Below are 15,247 nucleotides of genomic sequence, written 5' to 3'. Positions count from 1 at the left end.
TTAATATACTAAATACTAACTAAATTTTAATGCTATTTATTAACTATGATTCAGAAAATAGTTGTTCGGTCTTCAAAAATGAAGAAAAATGTATAGGAATTCAGATCCTAAGAGTTTTTTAAGGTAAAAAAGATTTTAAAAAAAGGAAGAGATTTAAAGATTCGTTTCAATTTTTTACTCTGTCTATAACACTAGAAAAAATCCCGTTTAAATGATATAGAAGAGAACACTTCAAAATGACATTATAATCAGTAACTTTTTTATCATTATCTTTTGCTGAGGTGACCCTTAAACGCAAGATAATATCAAAATTGGTCTTTTAAGAAAAATTACTCTTATCACAACAAAAGTAGTACTACCCTCGTATTTTTCATTCAAGATCTACAAGTAGTTACGCCTGAGTAAATGCACATTAGCTTGAATAAATGAAGGGCATGCGGCCTAATAAATCAAGTAATAAGTAATAATGAACGCAATACTTAGGGATGAACTTTTGCTTGAAATTACACATAAATGTCAGATAATACTCATAAACTGCCCCTACAGATTAGGTACAAAGCCATTATTATGCTTAAACCGCTCAACATTCGTAATGTGCTAAATTCTTTGTTTATGTGTTTTCGTATGAAAAAGTAGTGACTAGACACATTTGTGGCTGTTAAAGTGTTAAATTAACTAGAAATAACAAAAGTAATAGCAGAAAAATGGATTTTTAATGGATCTGGATAATATAAAGATTGAAAGTAAATCAAATTATTTGCAAGGTGCTAATATCGCTGTTTACGTGTGCTCGTCCAATAAAATTAATAACAAGGCACATTTGTTACAGAAATGTAAATTTTCAATGGATCTGGATAATATATAGTTTGAAGATAAGAAGAAAATGTGAGAAATTTCTTATTATGTATAAAAATATAGAGTATAAAATTACAGAAATTTAAATAACAAATTTAAATTTTGTAGAAGAGGGCTCTGGCTTTCCACAGTTCTTGATGAGGAAATATTAAAAGAACGTATGCATGTATGTCAGAAAATACTGAATAAACTGCTGCAGCTGATTATGCAAAAAACATTTCGTACAGTGCGCCAAATTAAAAATGGACCAAGGTGAATAACATTTAATCTAATGGTCGAATTTTAACGTCCTAAGTCTTAATCTTAATGGTTAGAAGGGTTGACCTCAATTAAATACTACAGACGATATTTTAAGTTCCGAAATCATACACAAAAACGTACTTTCTCTGAATAAACATATATTTTTTTCGATGGATTCGGATATCTGATCTCCAAAATGTAGGTGGTAGACGCAATTGAGGAAACATGATCCCAATAGTTCGGTCATAAGAGCGTTCCAAAAATTGAACCTCTTAACGTTAATTTTACTTTTTGCGTATTTCACCATATCTCGAAAACTTTTTAAGCGAATTGAAAAATTTTTGCTCACAATTATAATTTTCGTTTATCCAAAATATTTCCATGTGAAAAATAGCTCTTACTAAATATCTATTATTTTATTTATTACAAGTCGAAAAAATTTTGAATTGAGGGTATACAATTTCTTATATTATTTCTAAAGAATCTAATTTAAGTTGGAAAAACACTAAATTTGAGCGAAATCGGCGGAATAGTTCCTGAGAAAACAAAATTGAAAAAAATTCGTATGTTCAAAATTCGATTTCGCAGGAACTATTCGATCAAATTTAATTTTTCGCCATCTACAATTCAAAATATTTTCGACTAGTATTAAATGAAATAATAAAAAGTAACAAATATATACTAAAACTTATATTTTGCGCATAAATATCTTTGGAAGAATGAATTTTATAATTGTGTGCAAAAATGTTTAAATTCGCTTGAAAAGTTTTTGCGATATGGCGAACTGCGCAAAAGCGCTCTACTGACCTAACTATTCGGATCATATTTCAGAGACTATTGCGACCCTCTATATTTTGGAAATCAGAAATCCGAATCGATCGAAAAAAATATATGTTAAAAGAAAGTACGTTTTTGCGTCTGATTTCGTCACTTTAAATATTGTCTGTACTAAGTAATTAGTATATTTGAAGTCACCCTTTCGAACCTTTAAAATGGTGTCCTAGAACGTGAAAATCTAATCGTTGGATCAAAAGTTATCCTGCCGACCGGTCTGTGTATGGGGCAGGGAACTGTCCTTGCATCAGAAAGGTTCTGGGCTCGAATCCCGGGCAAGGCATGGATGTTTCTTTCTCTCGAAGTCGAATTCCTGGCCATAGATGGCGCCACTGAAAAACAGGAACAACAGGATTTAATGGAGTTAGATTTTCCATTGTTTGAAGGTAACATGAGAAAGTGTTTTTTTACTACGTAATTTATCAAAATTAATGTGTGTAGATAACAATATCAAAACAGTTTTCGGCGAAAGGGGAGAGGGCTCAATTACTTACTCACATTCTTCGTCATCACCATTGAAGTCGTCGTTCGCGCCAATGTTGAGTAAATATTTTAAAAACATTTTAATTGCGTTACTGTTTTGATAGAAAAAATTGTCACAACAGTAGTTATATGCTCTACTAAACATATCATAACTACCGAAGCAGAAATAATGTTTGACGTTTTAGTCCTGTTCATTTAATAGACATCATCAATTCCTTGTCAACAATTCAACCTTATATAAAAATTCTTTTTTTTCTTCTTATTTCAATGTTTCCGTATTCTTTTATAATAATCAGCATGCAAATAACTGAACTGCTTGAATTTTAAAACGAAAGAAAAAAACGGACTTGTTTAATAGCAATGATCAAATAAGTCATTTAGTATATTGAAGAGAGCGGTTTTTTTTCGTAAGTGTTGATGTTATTTAGTTTTAGAATTTTTCTTTTCATTGAATGTTTTACAAGTTTACATTAGGTTGCAAATAACCCTAAAAGCAAACAAAAATTTGTTAATTTTTGAATTGCTAATATGCTTTACAGTTGTCACTAAAATTTTTAAGAACGTTTTAATACTTTAATGAATAATTTGCTATTAAAATAAAAAAAATAATTCTAAGTTTTAGTAATCAAAATATTTATACTGAAAAACTAAAAGACATTGCTGATGAGTGTTTAAACCTTAGAGAGCAATAACTTTATCACTAATTGAACTTGTTTTGCAATTAAAATGCCAACAAGTTAAGTAAAAAAAGAAATTTAAATAACAGGGGGATACAAAAGTAATGAACACATTTTTTTTTGGCTATTTATTTTCTTCAATGCAAAAATGCATGATTAGGGAATATTTTCCTCAATGCAAAAATGCATGATTTGGGGAAAAAAGCAGAGTAGGATAGTGAAAATCCTTCGAAATAGTTCACTGCTTAGTTTTCTTATTTTCGAATTATATCTCTAATATCTCAAAATATTTTTCTTATTCTTTAATTTTTCAATTAAAATCTGGCATAAAACAATTCTTAGATTAAAAACTATTTTACAATAGTAATTGTTAAGTTATGAAGCATTTTATAGTTGATTACCGAAACTACCAACATTAAAAACGTTTTTTTCAAGAAACCTTTTATAGCCGATTATGATTTTTGCTAGTCAGCAATCTAAAATTCAAATAAAATTTAGAAAAAAAATAAATCATTGATTAAGTTATAACTTTTTAACTAGTACAAAAATAACAACAGCAACAACAAAAAAGGTTTCACTTAATTCATTAACTTTAAAATCTATTTGTTTATGAAATTTTAATGAGTGATACTTAAGTAAATTTCTTTGTTATATTTTAAAAAGTTTCTTCAGAAATAAATCAGAAAAGATTGGATGTTTCGATTTTTCTTCACGACAGTAGCGTAAGGGTTATTTTTTTTAAAACATTGGATATATTGAGTGTAACTATATATAATTAATATTGAGTTTTTGAACATTGAATTTATATCTTTCATTTCAAAGAGAAAAAAATTATATTTTTACTAATCAAAATACGAAGAAAGTATTTGAACTAGACGACATCGCACCAGAAGTAAAACTTTGAGTCTGCTTAATACAAAAATCAAAACTAAATCCGACACTGAATAAAAAAATCGTTTCTCTAAGGAATTTGGGAAAAAATTTAAAAGTACACCAATAGTCAAAAGCCAACATAAAAGGTCAGACACCATTCAATTTTCATAGCTGAAAAAAATCAAGGTGAGCAGCCGTAATAGAATTGAGTATTATTTAAAATGAATCATTTTGAAGCATCAACAATTAGAAAGCAGCCAAAAAATTGGAGGCCGTAGCAAACGTCAATAGCCACAACTCATCAGTATTATATCGATAAATGTGTATTATTAATTCCTTTGATTTAGCATTTTCAAATAATAGTGGTTATTGTTAGTCCATTTTGGGGAAAAATTTATTAATAGTAACTTAATAAGATATAAAAATACCCCTTTATATATTTATAATCATACATTCAATGATGCATGATTTGTTGTTCAAGTACTTAAGAGAATTTCAGCTAAAAATATTATCGCAATAACACTTTTTTAATTAAACTGGAATTAATTTATTATAATAACAAAAAAAAAACTTTCTATTTGCTTTCTCAAATTATTGTATGTTTTATAAATAATTTCTCGTTAAGCAACACTGTCTGAGAATAAGCTCCTCCAATACGAGCATGGATATTGAGAGTTAGCCAAAATTTCTCACGCCAGTTCATAGCTGGAAGTAATTTACTGAATTTTGTTTAGTAAATTTTCCCGAATCCGGCTCGTTTCCTATACCGATAAACTACTGTGTTCGTATTATTTAAATAACATAGTTGTTATCAAAGCAAATATATAAGAAACAAGAACTAAATTAGCTCAATTGCCACTGTAAAAAAAGTCAAGACCTAAAATGAGAGAAGTAACGTATTATGATAAGTTTACTGACTTACATACTCCTATTAAAAATGAATAATTAATTGTTATTATTAATATAATCATTCGTGTATTTACATGTTTACATTAAAATTTTTTTACATTAAAAAATTCATTATGGCAATTCCAATGTGTAAAAAAATATGGACGTAACTTTCCTCTTGTTTTTATTTCATATAAAATGTTATTGAAAATGGAATAAGTTCATTTGGAGCTGAAAAACAGTATTTTTAAAATTTGAATAATCATTATTAAATTTCAAATTTTAATCATCTCATATTGAAAACAACACTCAAATTGACGAATCTTTTTATTTTTAAATTTATTCAAACACTAACCCTTAAATATCTACTTAAAAAAATTGAACCTATTTAATGTTCAAAAATAATCACTCGTCCGAAGTCTACGGCTTTTATAAAATCTAACTAAAATAATTTATGTAAAATAAAATGCTATGTACTTGAATAATTTACTAACAAAATTAAATTTTACTCAAAACTACCAGAAACAAAAATTAAGTATTGATTAAATAGAGTAGATAAAATTCATGATGGAGTAACAACCAATTTTTATGTATCTGAAAAAATTATAATTTTTCTTAAAAAAAAGGAACTAGGTAAAGGTTTTTAACTGCTGCTTGTTAGTTTAATTTTTAAATAAATTTATGGGCTTTACTGGGAACGCTGTAGGTCGTCAAAGATACGGTTTTAGCATAACCTTTAAGAGCACATTTTTTAAGTATCCCGTCTTTTAACCATATTTAGTAATTCAGTATTATATTTCCTACTGTTTTTTAAATTTTGGAAAAAGAAATGTCAACATCTATTCAAATTTTGAAAATTTAAATTGTAATCCTTCATATTTACTAAAAAATTAATTTTTTTATATTTTAAAGATAATATCTTTTTAGAAGATTTCAAGATCAGAGGTTATTGAAGTAATTAATTGTGGTTTGTAAGTTCTGGAATCAAAGTTTGAGGTTAAAATTAAAGCCAAACGATGGCGAAACTTAAACATGCTATCTAGTCCAAGGTATTGTTTTCTTATGCATCTTTAGAAAATAACATTGCTANCCGCTCTCAATTGCCCCTGTGTAAAAAGTCAAGACCTAAAATGAGAGAAGTAAAGTATTATGATAAGTTTACTGACTTACATACTCCTATTTAAAATGAATAATTAATTGTTATTATTAATATAATCATTCGTGTATTTACATGCTTACATTTAATTATATTTTTTACATTAAAAAATTCATTACGGCAAATCCAATGTGTAAAAAAATATGGACGTAACTTTCCTCTTGTTTTTATTTCATATTAAATGTTATTGAAAATGGAATAAGTTCATTTGGAGCTGAAAAAATTGTTAATCATTATTAAATTTTAAATTTTAATCAACTCATATTAAATATAACACTCAAATTGACGAATCGTTTTATTTTTAAATTTATTCAAACGCTAACTCTTAAATATCTCGATACTTGGAAAAATTGAACCTATTTAACGTTCAAAAATAATGACTCATCCAAAACCTACGGCTTTTATAAAATCTAACTAAAATATTTTAAGTAAAATAAAATGCTGTGTACTTGAATAATTTACTAGTAAAATTAAATTTTACTTATAACTACCAGAAACAAAAATTAAGTATTGATTAAATAGAGTAGGTGAAATTCATGATGTAGTAACAACCAATTTTCATGTATCTGAAAAAATGATAATTTTTTTAAAAAAAAGAACTAGGTAAAGGTTTTTAACTGCTGCTTGTTAGTTTAAATTTTTAAATAAATTTATGGGCTTTACTGGGAACGCTGTAGGTCGTCTAAGATACGTTTTTAGCATAACCTTTAAGAGAACATTTTTTAAGTATCCCGTCTTTTAACCATTTTCAGTAATTCAGTATTATATTTCCTACTGTTTTTCAAATTTTGGAAAAAGAAATGTCCACATCTATTTAAATTTTGAAAATTTAAATTGTAATCCTTCATATTTACTAAAAAATAAATTTTTTTATATTTTAAAGATAATATCTTTTTAGAAGATTTCAAGATCAGAGGTTATTGAAGTAATTAATTGTGGTTTGTAAGTTCTGGAATCAAAGTTTGAGGTTAAAATTAAAGCCAAACGATGGCGAAACTTAAACATGCTATCTAGTCCAAGGTATTGTTTTCTTATGCATCTTTAGAAAATAACATTGCTATTTAATTGTAATGCATTGTTTTTGTGTCTTTTACGCGATATCGTCTGCGATTAAAACAAAGCGTATAAAATTAACTGCTATTTGCGAAAACGCATAATTTTTTATCGATGCTACTTACACATAAATTTATTATGGTATTAATACTATTTGCTTTATCAAACATAGTTTTGTCGCATTCAATTCGGTGTAAAAAAATTCACAAGAAGCAATGTCCTACTTGTCTAAATCGCATTGTTAACTTCCCCCGATGACCCTTATGGCAGTCAATGATGACCTTTCCTCCTTATGACAGTCAAGTAATCCTCAACAGTCAGCCAAGTGGCTGAGCAGTTAGAGTACCTGACTAAGAAGTCAATGGTGACTTATTCGAATCCCGCTGGAGGCATTGATGTCTTTCTGTGCTTGATGTGTGAATGTGGCTCATCGCTATGAGCATGGCAGTGTGGGTAATGTTTCTCACCTCCGTGATTCAGGTCCACAAGTGCTCAACGAGTTACGTTAAATGAGCAACACTTCCGGAATCTTCCGTTGTGAAGAATATCATAGTTCAGTTCCACCCTTTAGAAAAAAAGAGTGATGCTCACCTTGAAGGAGAGTTAAAATTTCAAATATTCATATTGTACTGAAACCAAATAATTACACTATTCCTGGCTTTCTGGAATTGATTTATAAAAGGGATGGCATGAACATATTTATGATAAATTATTTAGAGTCATTAATGAGACGTTTAAAACAACGAAGCATTGTGAGATGCTTCGTACAAAACTGAGTGCTGAGTGAGATGCTTGATTAAAACTACTAAATTTTGTAATGATGAAAGAGAGGTTAAGTCTTATTTTATATGAAATATAACGTTTATTAATATTTATCGCAAACATGTTCAAAGCATAAATATACAATAAATTTCGAAAAGTGTTGTATCAGATTTCAAAAACTTTGCTATAGTAAGACTTTAATAATAAGCACTTTTTGAACTAGAAATCGTTCCATATGTAGCATGGGTTAATGCAAAATGTTAAGTTAAGTTAATGCAAAATGTAAAACAAGTTTGGATTAAACATGGAAGTTATGAATTCTTTTCCTTCATACAATAACATCATATGGAAACTTCCATAACGAGCATTTTTTTCCCACTACAATTTCTCTTTCTTTTTAACCGAAGTCTAAACAGTAAAGGCGGTTCATATCAATCGAACTAAAACAAAAGTTCAGTACAGTATTTAAAACAAGCCATTTGTGAATGAGTTTATGGTCTATTACTTTTCTATTGTTTAAAACGCTAGAATTTCAACTCACTACATTATCGTGACTATTTTGAGTTCATTAAAATTTATGCACAGATAAAGTTATGCTATGGATTATGAGTTAAAAAAGTTTGGGATAATAAACTGTAATGATGAATACTTGAGTGTATAATGTGGTTTCTTTTGCGTTCGTAACATACATAATTGATCATTAAAAGAACTTTATATTAGATATACGATTTACTTAGAAACACTGTTTTAGATATAAGAGGAAGAAAGAAATAAAAGATCGGAAAATAAAGTAACATAAAGGTGTAAGCGGAAACTATGATATTGTTATATAATTGTTACTTCAATGCATAATTGATCGTTATTTTTATATTTAAGCAGTCAGCATTTGTATATTTATGCAATCAACAATCATACATATTAGTTTCAACTGATTTTAACAGACGGAAACAGTTATCTAGACGGAAAATGATGGATAATAACTGAAAACTTTTATTTAAAATAACACGCTTTTAGCATTTCATCATTTAATTCATTACGGTATATATGTTAAGTTACATATATTCTACGAAGGCCCTATCGTCACACATGAATAACAACTTATAGTAAATAATATGCATTTTTAATAATTATTGTCAGTTTGTAATAGTTATTCAGAACTCTTAAGTTAAGATTTGCATATCTATAGAGTACTAGAGTCCACTCTAGAATTTCAAAATAAGTATAGAGCCAGCTTCCTTTATGCTAATTTGAAAACAAGCAAAAGATTTATGTGAAACCCTTAATTTTGTGATAATGAAAAGCATTTGAGATCTATTTAATATTTGAAAAGCAATCCCAACGCTGTTTTTTAAGCTCAAAAATTATGAAACTATTATAAAATATATAATTGACAATTATTATAATTGTGCAATAGTGATATATTTATCAAAATTTATCCCTCATTAAAAATTATTGAATAAATTATTTGCACATTTTAATAATTTTCAATTAGATGGGAAAAATTCAAGAAATTTAAAATGCTTAAGTTATTTTTTTAAAATATTGTGTTTATTCTTCCGTTTTAAAATATAGTCAGTTTTTTTAAGCGAGATGAATTATTATAACTATTAATCTTGATTAATGAGCATATATTATCCTAAAATCCTATAATTAAAATTCAAAGGTTTTACTTCGATCTGTAAGAAGTTTTACTGGAGCTTTTTAATTTTCTGGACGAAAAAAGAAATCGAGGAATACTTTTAAGTTGAGAGATAATTTTACAAAATAAACGAGTTTTCTAAAATGCAGTTTTAGTGCTATGATTTTCATTAATGTGTTGAGATTTGTATGAAAATGAAAGTATTCGTGACTTATTTTGTTAGTCACCAATTCTGTATCATTTTTCATCTAAGTATATGTTTTTCTCAAGAGTTGGTGTTCATATGAATTGTATTTTCAAGATTTTATTTCCCCTCTTGATAGTGGATAGACAGGGAAAGGGAGCAAAGGGAAAATAATTTAAAGAAAGGGAAGAAAATCAAAATATTCAATATCAAAATTAATTAAACTTTTACCTTATTTAATTTGTAAAACATATTCTAATTATATTAGATATAATAATAAAATTCATTGTTGCAATCGACATTAATGTCATGGTTTTGATTATTTCTAAATATATCTTTTAAGCTTAAGTAAGTATGCAATTTAAATTAAATGTGTAAATCTAATTCACGTTTATCTTAAGTTTTTCTATGCGGAAAAGCTTATTTTCAACTTTTATAAGCTAAAAAGTATATTCAAAATAATTACTAAAAACAATGTATTATTGATAATTATCAATTAGTTTCTTAACAGTCATCAATTAGTTTTCAATACGATTATTGATTATTTTGTTTAAGCAGGATTTTTCAGAATTAATCACATTTTTTAAAAAAAAATAATCTTATATTTAAGCGAGAATATCAATTTTCTTAAAATTTTCAATTTCATTATTCAAATTAAAACTAATTTAAATTATGTTTTTGTTAATTCGGCTTTTATTCGTCTATCGATAAAAGAAAGTATCTATGAAAATTTCCTGAGAAATTATGATTGTAACAAAGTCAGCAAAATTCTTATTTTCCGAATTTTTTTTAAAAATTTCATCATTTTTTTTTTAAATCAGTTGCTTGATATTTTTTTAAATTATTATTTCCCCCTTTTTCATATTTCTATAATTTTCCTTTGTTTTATCTTCATTTTGAACTATTCATTTGATATATATATATATATTTAATCAACTATTAAATAATTAAGTAATTAGAAAACAGTATAATATTCTAAATCGAAGATCGGAAAAAATTATGGTATGTTTCATATTTTTTGGTGAAAATCATTTAGAATGTATCTTTTATTATTTTGTTTATCATTAAATGAGGTGTAATGTTTTTGAAAGTGATTCCAAGCAGAACAAATACTCCTGGGAAAAATTGTAGCATTCTTACTCGAAGCATAATTAACGATTCTTATGTGATTGTTAAATGAGAAGATTTACTCTTTAATACTCATTTATTATCGATTTCAATGTCAAAATTAATCAAACAGTTTCATTGCCAATGTCAGAGAAAACTGATGTCAATAAAATTAATGCTCCGAAATTAGAAAATATTGGGTTTAAATCAAAGATCCCACGCTCTTTTTAAATTAAAGCATTCCACATGTCAGAACTTGTTTTGACATGTAATATGTGTTTTGAATAATTCGTTACAGGATTTTTTTTGTTTTTGTCTAAATCTATATTTTGTTTTCTTTTTAATGTGAATTTTCAAATTATTAAAATGAAGTACTAAAATGAGAAAAATGAGAAATTTCGAGTCGTCCTTCTTTTTGCTTTTATTCAAATTTCTAAAGACGCAAAAGCTGCTCGTGATATATCAGCTGTGTAAGAAGACGGCGGCGTAACTGAAAATTCGGAACACAAAGTTTAGAATGGAAATTTTGACTTCAAAAATGCACCCTGTTCTAGTAATTCAGTAGTTTAGTTTGAAGAAGAGGATCAAATCTACTTTAGCACAAACATTCGAGTCAAAATGACAGACTAAATCAGACAGTCAAAATGACAGACAGAGAAATGACAGACTAAATCAAACGCTTCTACACATTAAATTTCTAAAAAATTAAAAATAAAAATGGCGGAAACTTAGTTGCGAACCCAATGCTTCAAAATGTCTGTTACCAAAATCCTTTATTGGAATTTTGCTGATTTTTTAGACTTATTAATGCGACAGTAAAAAGATGTTCTTTTACAGAGTCTTATAATTATTTCTAAAATAAAACTTTTTCAGTCCAAGACGATTAATCTGTAATGAATATTGTACGTATAAAAATATTATAAATTTGTTCATATTGAAATATTGAAAGCTTTTTCTGAACATAAGCTGAAATTTCAAGTCAATGTGGTTCGAAATATTATGTTTTAAAGCATATCTCCAATTTAGATATTGGTAGAAAAGTTCAAGGAAAACAAGTAAGGATAGTTTATCAACATGGATTAAACAGAATATATTTGTTATGTAGAAATGTTTATAAAAATATTAAACTTGGCAAAATAATTAGAAAACTTTTTCTTACTAAGGCTTTGTTACCAAAAAGATTAAAAACCAAAAAACGAACAATTAATATCAATGTATTGCGTATTTTAAAACTTTAAAATATCATATTTAGCATAATGTACTACTTTGATTTCGAGAGCGGAATTGCGATAATATTATAAACCTATATTTCAGCACAGTCTTATATACATCATTTTAAAAATTTAAGTAAATTGCAATAAAATAATTTACTTAATTATAATAAATTTAATTGAATTTAAATAAGATTGAAAATGAATGGTGACTGATTTTAATTTTTCATTTTCAGCATTTTATTGTTCATAAAATGGTCATAAAATTAAAAAAAGTTTCTTTATTTGATGTCTTTGGTACATTTCTGGAAAAGCAAGATAATTGTTACTTTTGATATTTATTTCCTTGTAATGGAATTATTTATCTTTACAAGTACAGTTCAATTTTAAGTACAATACAAAATAAACGAATGAAATCAGAAAAAAATTTAGTTTTCTAAAAAAATTTAAGCATAACTATACTATATGCGATTTATGAAAAATCAACAATTTTATAGAAATTTTCTAATTACTTTTATTTTATAACTCCTCATTTTATCAGAGAACGGTATCATTTAAAATATAAAATTTAAAAATTCAGAAAAATTGAACGTGAAGTCTTAACATTTATAAAACCATTATTTACAAAGATTATTTACTAATACTACTAACTATTTACGATTATTATTTACTAAAAGAAAATGATACTGTATGGTTACACAATATTCAGTCTGAAAAATGCAACATTTTTAAAGAATATTCTTATTACTAAAAACAAACAAAAGTTCCTAATCATTTATTTTCGTTTGTATTCAAGCATAAATGTGAGTTAATAAGTTGTCTGTACAAACTTTTATGCACTGATTTTTAGAACACTGTGACAGAATTTAGTTTTTTTGAAATTAAGTGTATAATGTGGATTATTTTTGTGAATGTTGCATAATTTTGTATAGTATAAATTTTTGCTTAATAAAAAACTACATTCTAAAATCTTTAAACAAGTCAAATAGTTTAGACATTTAATGAAAGTTTTTTATTCTTCAAATATGTATAATTTTATGCGTAATGTAAAAATTAATTATTTTGGAAATTATGTCCTGTTTTGTTAAAAGAAACAAGAGGAAGCTTGTTATACACATTAATGATTGATATTTCATAATATAATGCAACTTTTATAAGTTTTTTTTAACTGCTATTAAAATAAAATTTAAAAATAAGTCACATTTTAAAATTTAATTTAAATAGCTTGATCTAAATCGAATACATTATTAATTGTAATCGATAATACGAAGGTCACAATAAACTCAACTAGAAACAAATGTAGCAAACAAGAGGAATAAAAATATCATAAGTTACTTTAAAATTTCTTTAACTCTAAGTAAATAATATGCATAAGCTTGAATCGGATTTATTTAAGAAATGAAAACTAAAAATAATATTAAAATTACTTACTTCTCCTGTCCGAATTTTATTAGCTAAACTCGTTGCTGATTCCAATAGTACTGGATCTGTTATATCCGCTAGCTTTTTTCTACGACCACAATGTTTTAGAATCAGAAAAAATCTTGATATCAGTTCAATAATTCTTCTAAAAAATCGAATTGCATATGCCGCAAATTTGTTTCGTACCAACACAGCCATATCCCATCCACTAACAAGATGTAATGGAACTTGCAAATTGATGATAATTAAAGCAGACGATAATGTTGAAATAATAACAGATAATAAGTGCAAACGATTTATAGAAGTTGAAATAATAATTAAATTTCAAGTCTATAGCACAGTAAAAAAACTAAGATAAAAATCGTCTGCTCTTAAACAGAAAATGCAAATTTTTTTTGATAGCAGAGCTTCTTGTAACAATTCATATTTGATTTTAATTTGAAGACTCATAAGAGAGTTTAATAATTCAATATAAAATTATTAAAAAATAATCGTCTGCTAATTTATGGGAGGAAAGATGGTAATTCCGCATCGCATTTGAAAGTGAAGACGAGGATCTGTTTCCGAAAATTTTGCCTTCCGCTTAGCACAGAAACACGATTCGTTTTTCTCTCACGGGAGGAGAGATAGGAGAGAAAATTGTAACGATTTCTTTGGCTACGCAAGATTGGATGCGAAAGAAAAAATAAAGAGAAAAGTGAAAGCTTTGTAGTATTTACTCAATACTTCTAATAGGATGGCCTCCGGCAATAGGTTTGAAGATTCATAAATGACAATCGATCACGTGACCTTAAAGTTAGTTTCGGTTTGCTCGACGTGAAGCTGTTCCATGTCGTTGAATATTAAAGAGAAAAAGGCAAACAACTTTATTGATAACAGTTTCATCTACGAAAAGTAATTGCGAGCAAAATGGAGTTTAAAATTTTTTGTTAAATGTCATTTTCAAGATAAATCATAATATCATTTCATCAACATCACTTTTCGATGAATATAAAAAAACATTGTTGATAAATACAATAGAACTAAACACGAAAATATTTGTACCTATTTTTCAAAATTTGAACGACTAAGTCAAATATGATGCAATAATATTTCTTCTTTTGATATTTTTTCGTATGTTGCCTTTTTCACATTTGGTAAAGAGATTTGCCCGGTCAATAGGAGAGGTTTTTGATGGTCACTTCTAAAGGTTTTCTTGAACACTAAGTTCATGAAAAAAATTTTATGCCTCCCAAAAGTAATCGTAAATGGAAGAGGTCTCTATACAGAAGTGGTCTTTCCTGGAAGTTTCGCTGTATAATGTATGATATAACTATATTAAAACCGGAAAATAAAATAGTGAAAAGATATAATTTCCTCATCAGCTCACTTGATTATATCCGCTAAAAAGAGTGCTTTCTAATACTGTATCAATATAGCCAAAGCAAAATATATCAATACAATAGTGCGAGGAGCACTCAAAATTTACAACAAATAAAATAGAACGCATTAAGTAAAAATATCACGTAAGAACAGAACAGAACTTTTTTTTTATTTTTTACTTCTTTTTGGGCTTTATGTATTCATTTATAGATAGATAGATTATATTATAGATAGATAGACAGATTATATTATAGATAGATGGATCATATAATAGATAGATGATAAATAGATGGTTAATAAAATGCTTACAAAGTTTAGATATTAAATAGGGATCTTCTTAATTCATTTTAAGTTTATTTAACAGTTTACGTTGGATTTTTCTATCGATGACAATGATGGTTTCCTATAGCAGGAATGTTAGGATTTGGCACAGATTTATCCAGCCATGAAAATATGAAAAAGCCATGCATTTTCGATGGCTCCATGTATTTAACCAGGGAT

The 15,247-nt window shown here is 26.9% G+C and overlaps 1 protein-coding gene across 1 annotated transcript in view; it reads right to left on the bottom strand.

The window, feature by feature from the left end:
• The window catches only part of LOC107442499 (fatty-acid amide hydrolase 2-B), a 52,964-nt gene extending 39,022 nt beyond the window's left edge, over window positions 1-13,942 (bottom strand). The window contains exon 1 of the mRNA XM_043051242.2: window positions 13,394-13,942. Within this exon, the coding sequence (XP_042907176.1) occupies window positions 13,394-13,582 (189 nt within the window). The 5' untranslated portion in view covers window positions 13,583-13,942. The remainder of the gene's footprint in view (window positions 1-13,393) is intronic.
• Between the last annotated feature and the right edge of the window lie 1,305 nt (window positions 13,943-15,247).

Source organism: Parasteatoda tepidariorum, chromosome 9, assembly GCF_043381705.1.
Source record: "Parasteatoda tepidariorum isolate YZ-2023 chromosome 9, CAS_Ptep_4.0, whole genome shotgun sequence".
In the NCBI taxonomy this organism is placed as follows: domain Eukaryota; kingdom Metazoa; phylum Arthropoda; class Arachnida; order Araneae; family Theridiidae; genus Parasteatoda; species Parasteatoda tepidariorum.
This window is presented reverse-complemented; position numbering and strand designations above follow the sequence as displayed.